Source organism: Tachyglossus aculeatus, chromosome 24 (assembly GCF_015852505.1).
Source record: "Tachyglossus aculeatus isolate mTacAcu1 chromosome 24, mTacAcu1.pri, whole genome shotgun sequence".
Classification (NCBI taxonomy): domain Eukaryota; kingdom Metazoa; phylum Chordata; class Mammalia; order Monotremata; family Tachyglossidae; genus Tachyglossus; species Tachyglossus aculeatus.
The window spans coordinates 25252385-25265841 of record NC_052089.1 but is presented as its reverse complement, the minus strand read 5'-3'; the positions used below and the strand labels follow the sequence as shown (position 1 = coordinate 25265841).

The 13457-nt window shown below is 44.5% G+C and overlaps 1 protein-coding gene across 1 annotated transcript in view; it reads right to left on the bottom strand.

Annotated features, from left to right (window-relative positions):
* Positions 1-19: 19 nt before the first annotated feature.
* The window catches only part of USP25 (ubiquitin specific peptidase 25), a 55353-nt gene continuing 41915 nt past the window's right edge, over positions 20-13457 (bottom strand). The window contains exons 4-6 of the mRNA XM_038766171.1: positions 4761-4884; positions 1581-1638; positions 20-73 (exon numbers count right to left, since the gene is read on the bottom strand). Coding sequence (XP_038622099.1) covers positions 20-73; positions 1581-1638; positions 4761-4884 — 236 coding nt within the window. The remainder of the gene's footprint in view (positions 74-1580; positions 1639-4760; positions 4885-13457) is intronic.

Here is a 13457-nt window from a genome sequence, read left to right as displayed (position 1 = left end):
GAAAAGTGCTGTGTCAGTTTTAAGCGGCATCGCTTCCTACAATTAAAAGATGAGTGTTATTTGACGGGAGCCTCTAAAGAAACCAAGGAATCAAAAAGACTTCACCACCCCGATCAAGCAGGGAAACCAAAAATAAGACTCCGCACCAAGTGGATCTTTGCTTCACACAAAATCTAAACTCAGATCCCACCTCAACTTCCTGGAAAAACACTCTCCCAATTTTTTGTTCCTACTTAAGAAACTATGGATTACCTCAAGCCCTCTTTCCCTCTCCCATGCTCATCGCCTTCCCTCTACCAAATCTTACAAAGCATAATAAAGTCTCCTAGACTCTTTCAACTCTTAACGGAAGCCCGATGGAAATATCAAAGGACTACTTAAGCCCTACCTCATATATATATATATTCACGTCTCCTCCTTCAACCTGTCAAATCTTTTGGTGTCTGTCTCCCCTAGCTAGACTGTAGGTTCCTGGAAAGCAGGGATCATGTCCGCTAACTCTACTGTACTCTCACTGTACTCTCCTAAATGCTTAAAACAGTGCCCCGCACATAAGAGGCACTCGCTAAACACATGAAAGTTTTAGGTCGGCTTTTTTTGGAGAGCAGACAGAACTTAAGCTGCAAAAAGCAGAGCGGGTTTAACTCTATCCAGCCTGTTTCTCAGGCTGCTGAACGGTCCCAGTTAATCTTGGGGAGAACGGATGTTTTCCTTCCTTTTAAAAGAGGCTCTCTGCCCCTTTCTGGTGGTGGCATATTGAAAGGGTGATACTTTAAAGAGAATTTTTTTTTTCCAAGGAGAGGCATGGGAGAGATTTTCAAATGACTTTCCTCCACCATCTAACTGAGAAGGGCCATTGAAAATGGGAAACATTTTGATAAATGTCTCCGAGCCCAATACAGTATTTATTAGTAATAATAATAATAATGGCATTTGTTAAGAACTTTGTGCAAAGCACTGTTCTAAGCGCTGAGGGGGATACAAGGTGATCAGGTTGTCCCACGTGGGGCTCACAGTCTTCATCCTCATTTTACAGATGAGGGAACTGAGGCTCAGAGAATTTAAGTGACTTGCCCAAGGTCCCACAGCAGACAAGTGGCAGAGCCGGTATTCGAACCCATGACCTCTAACTCCAAAGCCCGGGCTCTTTCCACTGAGCCAAGTAGAGTGCTTCACACAGTAGGCACCTAATAAATATGATTATTATTATTACTACTACGACTAACACTACTAGAGTAATACATGGCAATAATATCTTTATATTTCTAACCACCTGCCAAAGTTGGAATTCATCAAGGTGGAGAGGTGGGCAAGGGTGGGGAGTTGAGGACAATAAATAATAATAATAGTAACGATAGTACTTGTTAAGCGCTTAATATGTGCCATGTACTGTGCTAAGTGCCAGGGTTCATACAAGTCAATCAGGTTGGACACAGTCCCTGTAGCATATGGGGCTCACAGCCTTAATCCCCATTTTACAGATGAAGTAACTGAGGCCCACAGCGGGCATGTGGAGGAGTGGGGATTAGAACCCATGACCTCCTGACTCCCAGAACTCCCAGGTCCGTCCTCTATCCAACCACAAAGCGTACGGCAATGGCCAAATGAACATCTAGGGTGTCTCGCACGGTGGACAGGCTCAGTAGAAATCCTCAAGATAGACCGCAGTGGCTACTGAGGCTGGGTGTGTGGCTTCGGGGCACAGGCCCGGCAATCCCACTCTGCCACTTGTCTGCTGTGTGACCTTGGGCAGGTCATATCCAGCAGCGTGGCTCAGTGGAAAGAGCGCGGGCTTTGGAGTCAGAGGTCAAGGGTTCAAATCCCGGCGCCACCAATTGTCAGCTGGGTGACTTTGGGCAAGTCACTTCACTTCTCTGGGCCTCAGTGACCTCATCTGGAAAATGTGGATTAAATACTGCGAGCCCCCCAAGGGACAACCTGATCACCTTGTAACCTCCTCAGCACTTAGAACAGTGCTTTGCACATAGTACGTGCTTAATGAATGCCATCATTATCAGCGCTTAGAACAGCGCTTTGCATATAGTAAGCACTTAATAAATGCCATTATTATTTATTATTATTATTTAACTTCTCTGGCCTCAGTTACTTCATCTGTATAACGGGGATTGAGACTGTGAGCCCCACATGGGATGGGGATTGTGTCTAACCCGATTAGCTTGTATCCCCTCCAGTGCCTAGTACAGTGCCACGCAAACAGTAAGCCCTTAACAAATACCATCATTATTATTATTAATCTTCACTGTTGTCCTTTGACACACCAATGGATTTTTGTCCCTAAAGTTCCGGCATACACTTCTCAGTGTGCCGAGCTCCTGGTCCACTAACTCGCTTTCTGTACCCACTGCTCGAGAGAGAACATAATAAGAATTGTGGCATTTGTTAAGCGCTTACTATGTGCCAGGCACTGTACTCAACACACAGACGATAGAGTGCCTGGGAAGCTGCAGAAGTCACTAGCCCTAAAATCCATTTCTTCCCGCTGAGTACCCAGCCCTGAAATCCTCACAACTTGTCCAAGGCTCATTCGTTACACAGAAATAGAGACTCTATCATCATCAGACTCCATCCTGCTTCAAAGGCACTTTTCTGTTCAAGGTCTCAAAGGACTTTTGAGAATTCTATATCTGAAATTTATTTCTTTATATTCATGTCTGTCTCCCCTTCTAGACTGTGAGCTCGTTGCAGGCAGGGAATGTGTCTTTTGTTATAGTGTAATAATAATAATAATAATTATGGTATTTGTTAAGCACTTACTATGTGCCAAGTACTGGGGTAGATACAAGGTCATCAGGTTGTCCCACGTGGGGCTCACAGTCTCATCTGTAAACTGGGGGTTAAGACTGTGAACCCCATGTGGGACAACCTGATCACCTTGTATCATCCCCAGCGCTTAGAACAGTGCTTTGCACATAGTAAGCACTTAAAAAATGGCATCATCATTATTATTATTATTAATCCCCATTTTACAGAGGAGGTAACTGAGGCACAGAGAAGTGAAGTGACTTGCCCAAGGTCACAAAGAAAAGTGGCAGAGGCGGGATTAGAACCCATGTCCATGTCCCCCTCCTTCCTCTCCCCCTCCTCCCCCCTCCATCTCCCCCACCTTACCTCCTTCCCTTCCCCACAGCACCTGTATATATGCATGTACGTACGTACCTGTATATATGTTTGTACGTATTTATTACTCTATTTATTTTACTTGTACATATTTGTTCTACTTATTTTATTTTGTTAATATGTTTTGTTTTGTTCTCTGTCTCCCCCTTCTAGACTCTGAGCCCGTTGTTGGGTAGGGACCGTCTCTATATGTTGCCAACTTGTACTTCCCAAGCGCTTAGTACAGTGCTCTGCACACAGTAAGCGCTCAATAAATACTACTGAATGAATGTCCTCTGACTCCCAAACATGTGCTCTTTCCACTGTCACACTGTACTCTTCCATGTGCTTAGTATGGTGCTGTGCACACAGTAAGCGCTCAATAAATAGGAATGAATGAATGAATGAGGGTATGCTGCCATGAAGCAGGAGGCTAGGGAGTACTACTGAACTGGAGAGCGTGTCCAGAATACTAAATTAAGCCCACCTTTAACCAGGGACATTGGACTTTTAATGAAGTGCTTTTTAAAAAAAATAAACAGAGTCACAATAAGCTTCGCTAATAGCTTTTTGCCGAGTTGCTATACTGGATGCTATGAATATGGATCAGTGGTAAGAGCACGGGCTTTGGAGTCAAAGGTCATGGGTTCAAAGCCCGGCTCCACCAATTGTCAGCTGTGTGACTCTGGGCGAGTCACTTAACTTCTCTGTGCCTCAGTTACCTCATCAGTAAAATGGGGATGAAGACTGTGAACCCCCCATGGGACAACCTGATCACTCTGTAACCTCCCTAGCGCTTAGAACAGTGCTTGGCACATAGTAAGCGCTTAATAAATGGCATCATTATTATTATTATTACCCCTTTGGCTATAGAGACGTAGGAGAGTGCATTAAGAACTGATATTTCAAAACGATCTTCATGCGGCACCAGACTCTCCCAGTGCTACCTTCTTCAGCTTGGAGCCATTTTCAAATAGCCAGAGAAAAGCAAACTGAGTGTGATTTAGAGAGGTACAAAGAAAGACAATGGTGATGAGCAGAGTCAGGGGGGAGGTCCAAACATTTGAAGAACTTCTAAACGTACTGCCAACTATTCAGGAGTCCGTTAAAATAAATTGCTTCCATCTTTTTAATATATCTTCTTGTCATTGCCTAACCATAACAACAGATCCTAGGGTAAACATCAGAACTGTTCCTGGGAATTTCCCTCTAGATGCAAGTTAAGTGAGCTTTTCACTAACAGTTAGGGACACCGAAAATTCCACATAACATTTCTGTCTCCCGATGTTTAAGTTTCAAAGAAAATATCATTGCTGGAAATACATCTCTGTTCTTTCCATTATCCACAGAATACATCTGAGTATTCTAAACTGTAAGCTCATTGTGGGAAGGGAATGTATCTGTTTATTGTTTTATTGTACTCTGCCAAGTGCTTAGTATGGTGCTCTACAAACAGTAAGTGCTCAATAAATACGACAATGAATCCAAATGACACAAATAACAGCAGATTAAGCAGCGACATGGCAAACAGTAACTCAGTGGGATGGGGTTATTCCTTAGTAGCCACCAGAGTACCACAGACCGAATTCCGTCTCTCGTGTCCGGCACGGGGCAAGCCTACTTTCCACAAAGTGTTTGTTTACCTGCTGATGGCTTGCTCCTCATCGGTTATTCCCGTCTCTCGGAACGCGCGATTTGACTCCTCCAGACTCAGGGCAATTGCCCTCTGAAGATCATCTTTATCGTCTCCGGTGAGGTCTATCACATCTGAAAGAGCAAAATTACCTTTCTCAACCTGCAAAGTCCAACGGGAGGAGAAGACGAGTTCCTCGTGGATTTACAGAGACCTTAGCAAAATCCCCAAGCAAGGCACACCTGCAGTATGGGATCCTTTCCAAAAGAACATATGGTGATGTAGACACCAGCAAATAAATTAGGTCACTTCCCTACATAACGGTCCCAAGGAAACAACAACAAAATGTCCTTAATTGCCCATATTCAAGTTAGAGAATCAGACTTCTTTTGAATTGGCATTTGCTAAGTGTTTACTATGTGCCAGGCACTGTCCTAAGCACAGGATTGTCAAGGTTGTCAGGTTGGATGTAATCCCTGTCCCGCATGGGGCTAACAGTCTTAATCCCCATTTTTTTTTTTTTTTTTTTTTTTTTTACAGATTGAGGCACAGAGAAGTTAAGTAACTTGCCTAAAGTCACAGTGTGCAGAGCCAAGAATTAGAACCCAGGTCTTTCTGATTTCCAAAACCATGCTCTATCTGATAGGCCACGCTACTTCTGTCATTACCTTATTTATCTCATTTCCTTATTTCAAAGGCTCCAAGCATTCTGGATCCAATTTTTATCTATTCTATTACACTTCCAATTGGCTTGCTTTCTTGAGCTGCCAATTGATGAGCCGATGTAATTTCTAAGAGCATAAAAAAACAAACTTAAACCCTGGAAAATTCCCATGGGTTTTCTGAAAATCTACAACTCTTGAACACCTTAAAAAAAAAAAGTCAAATTCTGGTGTCTTTCGGCTTTGTCAGTGCTCCTTAAAAGCTCTTTAACATCATATGTGCTTCACAATGCCATAAGAACCTATGCAATTTGGTAAATTGCAGTAATTAAATAGTGAGTGCTTGAAACTAGCTGTCTTTGTTAAACTAATTGACCATTGAAGGTTTTTTTATTTCAACAATAGCACTGTCTAAAACAAAACACCCCATCTCCCCCTCTTCCAACTTTCTTCCCCTCCAATCTTCAGTGTCTTTCCCTGGGAAGAACGCATCTTCATTAGTACACTAGGGTTTATGTAGTTTTTAGACTTCAAAGACAAGATGTTGTATATTTTTTGCAACATTTCCTGCAAAAAAATATTTTCCTGTCATTCTCCCCCTCAATGAAGCCACCTGAGAAGCAGTATGGCCTAAATGGATCCAGCAGTCAGAAGAGCCTGGGTTCTGAATCCCAGGTTCAGTCACAAGTAAGATAATGATATAATGATGGATGGCATTTGTTAAGTGCTTACCATGTGCAAAGCAGTGTTCTAAGCGCTGGGGAGGTTACAAGGTGATCAGGGTGTCCCACGGGGGGCTCACAGCCTTAATCCCCATTTTACAGATGAGGTTAACTGAGGGCCCAGAGAAGTTAAGTGACTTGCCGCAAAGTCACACAGCTGACAATTGGCGGAGCTCGGGTTTGAACCCATGACCTCTGGACTCCAAAGCCCGTGCTCTTTCCATTGAGCCACTCAGCTTCTCTACTTGTCTGCTTGTCTGCTGTGGTGGACCTTGGGCAAGTCACTGCATTTCTCTGTGGCTTCAGTTCCCTCATCGTTAAAATGGGGGAATTTCAAACTGTGAGGCCCTAGGTGGGACAGGGACTGTGTCCATCATGAATTAGCTTAAATCTATCCAGCACTTAGAAACAATGCTTGACACATAGTAAGCATGATAACGAATACCGATCATTATTGACTTGAAATGACAATTGCTAAAATTCCTCCATCAGGTGCAAGATAGTTGAAATGATGATGGCATTTATTAGTGGCTTACTATTGTGCAAAGCACTGTTCTAAGCATTGGGGAGGTTACAAGGTAATCAGGTTGTCCCACGGGGTTCTCACAGTCTTATCCCCAATTTTACAGATGAGGTAACTGAGGCATGGAAAAGTTTAAGTGACTTGTCCCAAGGGTCACACAGCTGACAATTGGTGGGAGCTGGGATTTTGAACCCATGACCTCTGACTCCAAAGCCCGGGCTCTTTCCACTGAGCTACTGCTGCTTCTCTTAAATAGCATGGCCAACTGGAACCAGAAGGAAACTCTGGTGAGACGGTGACTACCGGGCAGGAAAACAAAAATCACCAAAGGGATTTAAAACAAAACAAAACAGTTATCCCATGGCCAATCAATTGATCAATGTTATTTATTCAGAGTTAAATGTGTGCTGAGCACTGTTAAGCACTTGGGAGAGTACAATACAAGCAGTGTGGCCCACTGGATAGAGAGCGGGCCTCGGAGTCAGAAGGACCTGCATTCTAATCCCGGCTACACCGCTTCTCTGCTGTGTGACCTTGGGCAAATCACTTCACTTCTCTGGGCCTCAGTTACCTCATCTGTAAAATGGGGATTAAGTCTGTGAGCCCCATGTGGGACATGGACTGTGTCCAACCTGATTAGCTTGCCATATTTACTATTCTATTTATTTTGTACTATTCTATTTATTTTGTTAATGATGTGCATCTAGCTTTATTTCTGTTTGTTCTGACGACTTGACACCTGTCCACATGTTTTGTTGTCTGTCTCCCCCTTCTATACTGTGAGCCCGTTACTGGGTAGGGACCGTCTCTATATGTCGCCAACCTATACTTCCCAAGTGCTTAGCACAGTGCTTTGCACACAGTAAGCGCTCAATAAATACGACTGAATGAATGAATGGATGGCAAGCACATAGTAAGAGCTTAACAAATACCAATTAAAAAAAAATACAACAGAGTTAGAAGGTACAATCCCTGTCCACAAGCAGCTAGAGGGGGAAAAAGACAACAAAACAATTAATGATATGTACATAAATGCTGTGGGGCTGGAGATAGGGTAAATATTAAGCACTTAAAGGGAATAGGTTCAAGTACATAGGGGACGCAGGAGAGGGAGGGGATAGGGGAAATGAGCAGAAGCAGAGGAAATTGCAGAAACAGCTGGCTTTGGCGCTGAAGAACGCCAACAAGTTTCTGCATGTCTGCTGGTTCTGCTCGATGCTGATGAAGCTAATAGATGCAGGCAGGCAGCTGCAAAATGCTATATTAGGCCACCTGCAACCTGGCCCCTTCAACTAAGTAGAGCCAGCAGCAATGTCAAGCGGTGAATGCCAATAAACTAGGGAATAACGTGCAGAGTGCAGGGAATCTCCAAATCAGAGGTCAGCAGGGGATACGAGGTTCTTCCAAAGTCCAGCTCTCCACCAAGGATCTCTCGGTAGAGATATTCCCTGAAGCGCCTCTTCACTGCATCCCCCTCCCTTCCCAGTCATGGCCGGTCTGCTGCCGCCCCTCCATGCTTCAGGAGGCACCGTGGGGATGATCTCCAGGGAGCATCCTTCCCGTAGTCCGGGCCCCAGAAGCAGGGGAGCAGAGGCAGAAGCAAGACCGTTCAGGAATCGGCTGAGATGCTGCCAATGTGGTGACTCACCTCAGAGGAGAGTCTCTCTTTAGGATTCTGACTTTTTCCCCTTGAGAGATCGGGTTGCCCAGGAACCAGGATCCTACCTTTTTTTTTTTTTCTTAAAGATAATTGTTACGCCCTTACTATGTGCCAGGCCCTACACTAAGAATCGGGCTGGATGCTCAATAAATGAATCAATCTTATTTATTGAGCACTTTCTGTGTGCAAAGCGCTTGGCAGAGTACAATGTAACACTTGGTAGACATGCTCCCTGCCCACAACAAATTTACGGTGTTGAGGGGGAGACAGACACTAATATCAATATGTATTTAAATGCTGTGGGACTGAAAGAAGGGTGAATAAAGAGTGCAAATCCAAGTGCAAGTGTGATGCAAAAGGAAGTGGGAGAAGACAAGGCACAATCCCTGCCCCATATAGAGAGGTAGCGTGACTTAGTGGAAAAAGCCCAGGCTTGGGAGTCAGATGTCGTGGGTCTTAATCCTGACTCTGCCACTTGTCAGCTGTGTGACTTTTGGGCATTCATTCATTCATTCATTCGTATTTATTGAGCGCTTACTGTGTGCAGAGCACTGTACTAAGTGCTTGGGAAGTCCAAGTCGGCAACATATAGAGACGGCCCCTACCAAACAACGGGCTCACAGTCTAGAAGGGGGAGACAGACAACAAAACATGTAGACAGGTGACAAAACATGTAGACAGGTGTAGACAGACATCATTTGCTTGCTGTGGGACCTTAGGCAAGTCAGTTAACCTCTTTTTGCCTCAGTTTCCTCAGCTATAAAATGGAGATTCAATACCTGTTCTACCTCCTACTTTGAGCCCTATGTGGGACAGGTACTGTGCTCAACCTGATTGGCAAGTCACTTAACTTCTCTATACCACAGTTACCTCATCTATAAAATGGGGATTAAGACTGTGAGCCCCATGTGGGACAACCTGATTACCTTGTATCTCCCCCAGCTCTTAGAACAGAGTGTGGCACATAGTAAGCACTTAACAAATACCGTCATCATTATTATTATTATTATTATTATTATGATAGGCTCACATTCTTAATCTCCGTTTTACAGATAAGGTAACTTGAGGCACAGACAAGTGAAGTGACTTGCCCAAGGTCACACAGCAAACCATGATTGATCAGCTGTTCTACTTGGCTGCTGAAGAAGGGAAAGTCACAGAAAAGGGCATTCACTTGTGGCCCATTTAGGACTTGGAATTACGAGTCTGTGTGAGGGTGAGAAATGGTAGCCGAACCCATGTTTGTGAGGCCGTTACACTCCCTCTGGGATGGAATGAAATAAGTTCCTTGAGGGCATGGACCATGTCACCTACGTACTGTACCTTCCTGAGGGCTGAACAGAATACTCTGTACACAAGAAGGCACACTATTAATCTTATTGATTGATTTAGAGAACGAGAATGGGGGGGGTGGATAGAGCACGTGCCTGGGAGTCAGAAGGTCATGGATTCTAATCCCGGTTCTGCTACTTGTCTGCTGTGTGACCTGAGGCAAGTCACTTTACTTCCCCAGGCATCAGTTCCCGCAAATGTAAAATGGAGGTTGAGACTGTGAGCCCCATGTGGGACAGGGACTATGTCCAACCTGATTTGCTTGTATCCACCCCAGCGCTTAGTAAGGTGCCTACCACATAGTAAGTGCTTAACAAATACCATAATTAGTACCATTATTTAATTACTGCTATCTCTAGCCCTATTATAACCTTCCCATACAGTGTCAGCTGCTTCATTAGCTGCAAGGTGAACCTGGTGGCAAATGAAACATTAAAGTTTGGTTAATACTCCATCCGACATGGAGCACAGTGGCTACCAGGGAGAAAGGTGACTTTGCCCACATTAACTCAACCTAAAATTGCCATTCCTTCTCAGCAATGCCAAAGTCTGACCAATAAACCGACTGAAAGAAACCCAACTTGGTGGATTTTAACAACCATTTCCCCGTTCCTCTCCCACGCCTACCTGGGCTCAGGTCTCTGCTTCCTTAGAGAATTTAGCCCAGAAGTCCCGGGTCTTTGTGAAAACAGCCTAAGTGATCTGGAACGCTCCAAGGTCGAGCGGAAAGGGGCTTTTTCCCACAAATCTATTTTTTGCCCTTTCCGGGTAATCGAAAGGCTAAGGGCTTAAAGTCCTCATTTCGCCATCGCGTGCCGAATTAAGGACTACGTCTGATTTGCAACACAGGGCTGTGTTTAAATTGTAGAAAGGCCATTTGTAAATGTGTTGACTCAGTGGGCCTGACTGTACAGACAACCCTAAGGCCGGCAGCCCAGTCAGTCAGTCGATCGGATTTATTGAGCACTTACTGTGTGCAGAGCACTGTACTAATTCTTCATTATCAGAAGTCCAGTCAGTCAGTGGCTCCCACCACCTAAAAAGCTGCTTCCTGGTCAAATGAGTTGCTCAAGATTTAGAAAAACGTAACAGAAACTGAAGAGAGAGACAGAGATGCCCAGACTGACAACACCCACATTTTTAGTAGCAGTTTGGGTTGAGGTTCGACCACGGTATTTAAGGTGATAATCACTTTTTAATGACAATTTTTCAAAACGGGAAGGGGGTTTCTGTCCTACACATTTTTTTCAAGATGGGAGCTCCTTGAGGGTAGGAACTGCGTTTTTTACTTTGTATGCCCCCAAGCCCTAAGCACAGTGCTTAGGTGTTCCAATATTTTTCCTGTCAGTGATCCCTTTTGGAAACCTAACTCCTAATGAAAGATGTTCATACCACAACAGATTTCAGTGACGTGTCAGAGCGTGTAGACCTGGGGGAAGATACCAGTTTCTCCACTTCAACGTCCAGATTGTCAAACTGCCGGTTAAAAAATAAAACCCTATAAAAAACTCCACTAGATGGGTACGGTATAACCAGAGGTTTGCGGCAATGAATAATATTCACCCTCTTCCACCCACTAATTTTTCCACTAAATTTTTGGAAAAAGCTCATCTCCTCTCCTCACAAGCTCACCCTCCCTCCCTTCCAGTCTCCATGGCAATGTTCATTCTCTTCTCTGATCAACCTTTTCTGTCACCTCCCCCAAATCCCAGCATTGCAGGAAAATGTTCACCTCCTGACTGGCCAGGACTAGGGCTTCCTCTAAATCGTGATTCCCACACCTTCCTCATCTCCCTCTCCCCTTCTGCATATGTACAAATCTGTAATTTATTTACATTAATGTCTGTCTCTCCCTCTAACAATAATTGTGGCATTTGTTAAGTGTTTACTATGTGCCAGGCACTGTACTAAGTGCAGGGGTGGATACAAGCAAACCAGGTTGGACACAGTCCCTGTCCCATGTGGGGCTCACAGGCTCAATCCTCATTTTACAGATGAGGTAATAATAATGATGGTATTTGTTAAGCACTTACTATGTGCAAAGCACTGTTCTAAGCACTGGGGAGGCTATAAGGTGATCAGGTTGTCCCACAGGGGGCTCACAGTTTTAATCCCCATTTTACAGATGAGGTAACTGAGGCACAGAGAAGTTAAGTGACTTGCCCAAAGGCACACAGCTGACAGTTGGAGGAGCCGGCATTTGAACCCATGACCTCTGACTCCAAAGCCCGTGCTCTTTCCACTGAGCCATGCTGCTTCTTGTAACCATGGTCCAGAGAAGTAAAGTGACTTGCCCAAGGTCACACAGCAGACAAGTAGTGGAGCTGGGATTAGAACCCATGCCTTTCTGATTCCCAGGCCTGTGCTCTATCCATTACGCTAGGCTGCTTCTCAAAACCATAGTGACGGGGATGAGACCGTAAGCTCGTTGTGGGCAGGGAATGTGTCTGTTTACTGTTATATTGTACTCTCCCAAGCGCTTAGTACAGTGCCCTGCACACAGTAAGCATTCAATAAATATGATCGAATGAATGGGAGGAGGTGGCATGCTTGTTGGCTCACAGCTGGGGCACAAGTAGCACAGGCCTTTCTCCCCCACCTGCTCCTTTCGCAGAGCAGCGTGTGACTGACCTGAGCCTCTCTTTTCAGTCCTGTCCCATTTTTTTTTTCTTTTAATGGTTTTGGTTAAGGGTGTGTCAAGCACTGTTCTAAGCGCTGGGGTAGAAACAAGTTCATCACACAAGATACAGTCCCTGTCTCACATGGGGCTCACAGTCAAGTACGAAGGACAACAGGTATTGAAATCTCTATTTTGCAGCTGAAGAAACTGAGGTCCAGAGAAGTGACTTGCCCAAGGTCACATGGCAGACAAGTGGCGGAGTTAAGGTTAGAACTCAAGTCCTCTGGCTCCCGGGCTCTGCACTTAGTAAACTCTTTGAGGGTGGGGATCATACCTCCCTGGTGCTTTCAACAGTGTTTGACACCTAGTTAGCGCTTATCAAATATCATTTAAAAAAAAAAACCACCAAAAATGTTCCCAGGCCTCATGGTTGGCTCTCTCTATTGGACAATCGGGGAGCCAAACAAATCACTTATGCACCGGGAAAAGCAGTCCTGCTCACTAACCAGGAATGCTGGGAAACCTGATCATCTTTGGAAGCAGAGTGAATCATGACTTAAGGATCGAATGAACACGGATGGTTAGGTAAAAAAATTTGATGGCTTGAGGAACTCCACCCTTGGGCGGAGGGGGGCATTTTCACAATCAATCAATCAATCGTATTTATAGAGCGCTTACTGTGTGCAGAGCACTGTCCTAAGCACTTGGGAAGTACAAGTTGGCAACATAAGACAGAAGACAAGACAGAAGTGCGATGTCCAAGATATTACGGACAATCTGAAGCTAAAGTGCACTGGGGGGTGTGAGGGAGAGGGAGAGAGAGAGAGAGAGATTGTGATCTAGCATTCCTCATCACAAAAGCGATCACCAAAGGTGACACAGTTCAAATGGTTGTGGCTTCAGTCACTTTTCTGTCAAAATGATGCATGACACACACTTTTTTTTTAAAGTTGCCTGCCCATTTCCCTCCTTATCTTTTGATCCACATTTTGTTTGCTCAACGACAGCACACGTCGTGCTCACTGCCTTATATTAATATTTTTTTCCTGTTGGAAAAAAGTACCACACCATTTAATATTCATGAAAGCAAGAGAGTATCTGTAGCCAAGTGTCAGTTCAGGCACTTAACAGGCAAATCGTTACACTTTATTGCTTCTTTCTACCTGTAATTTATTTTACCATTGGTTC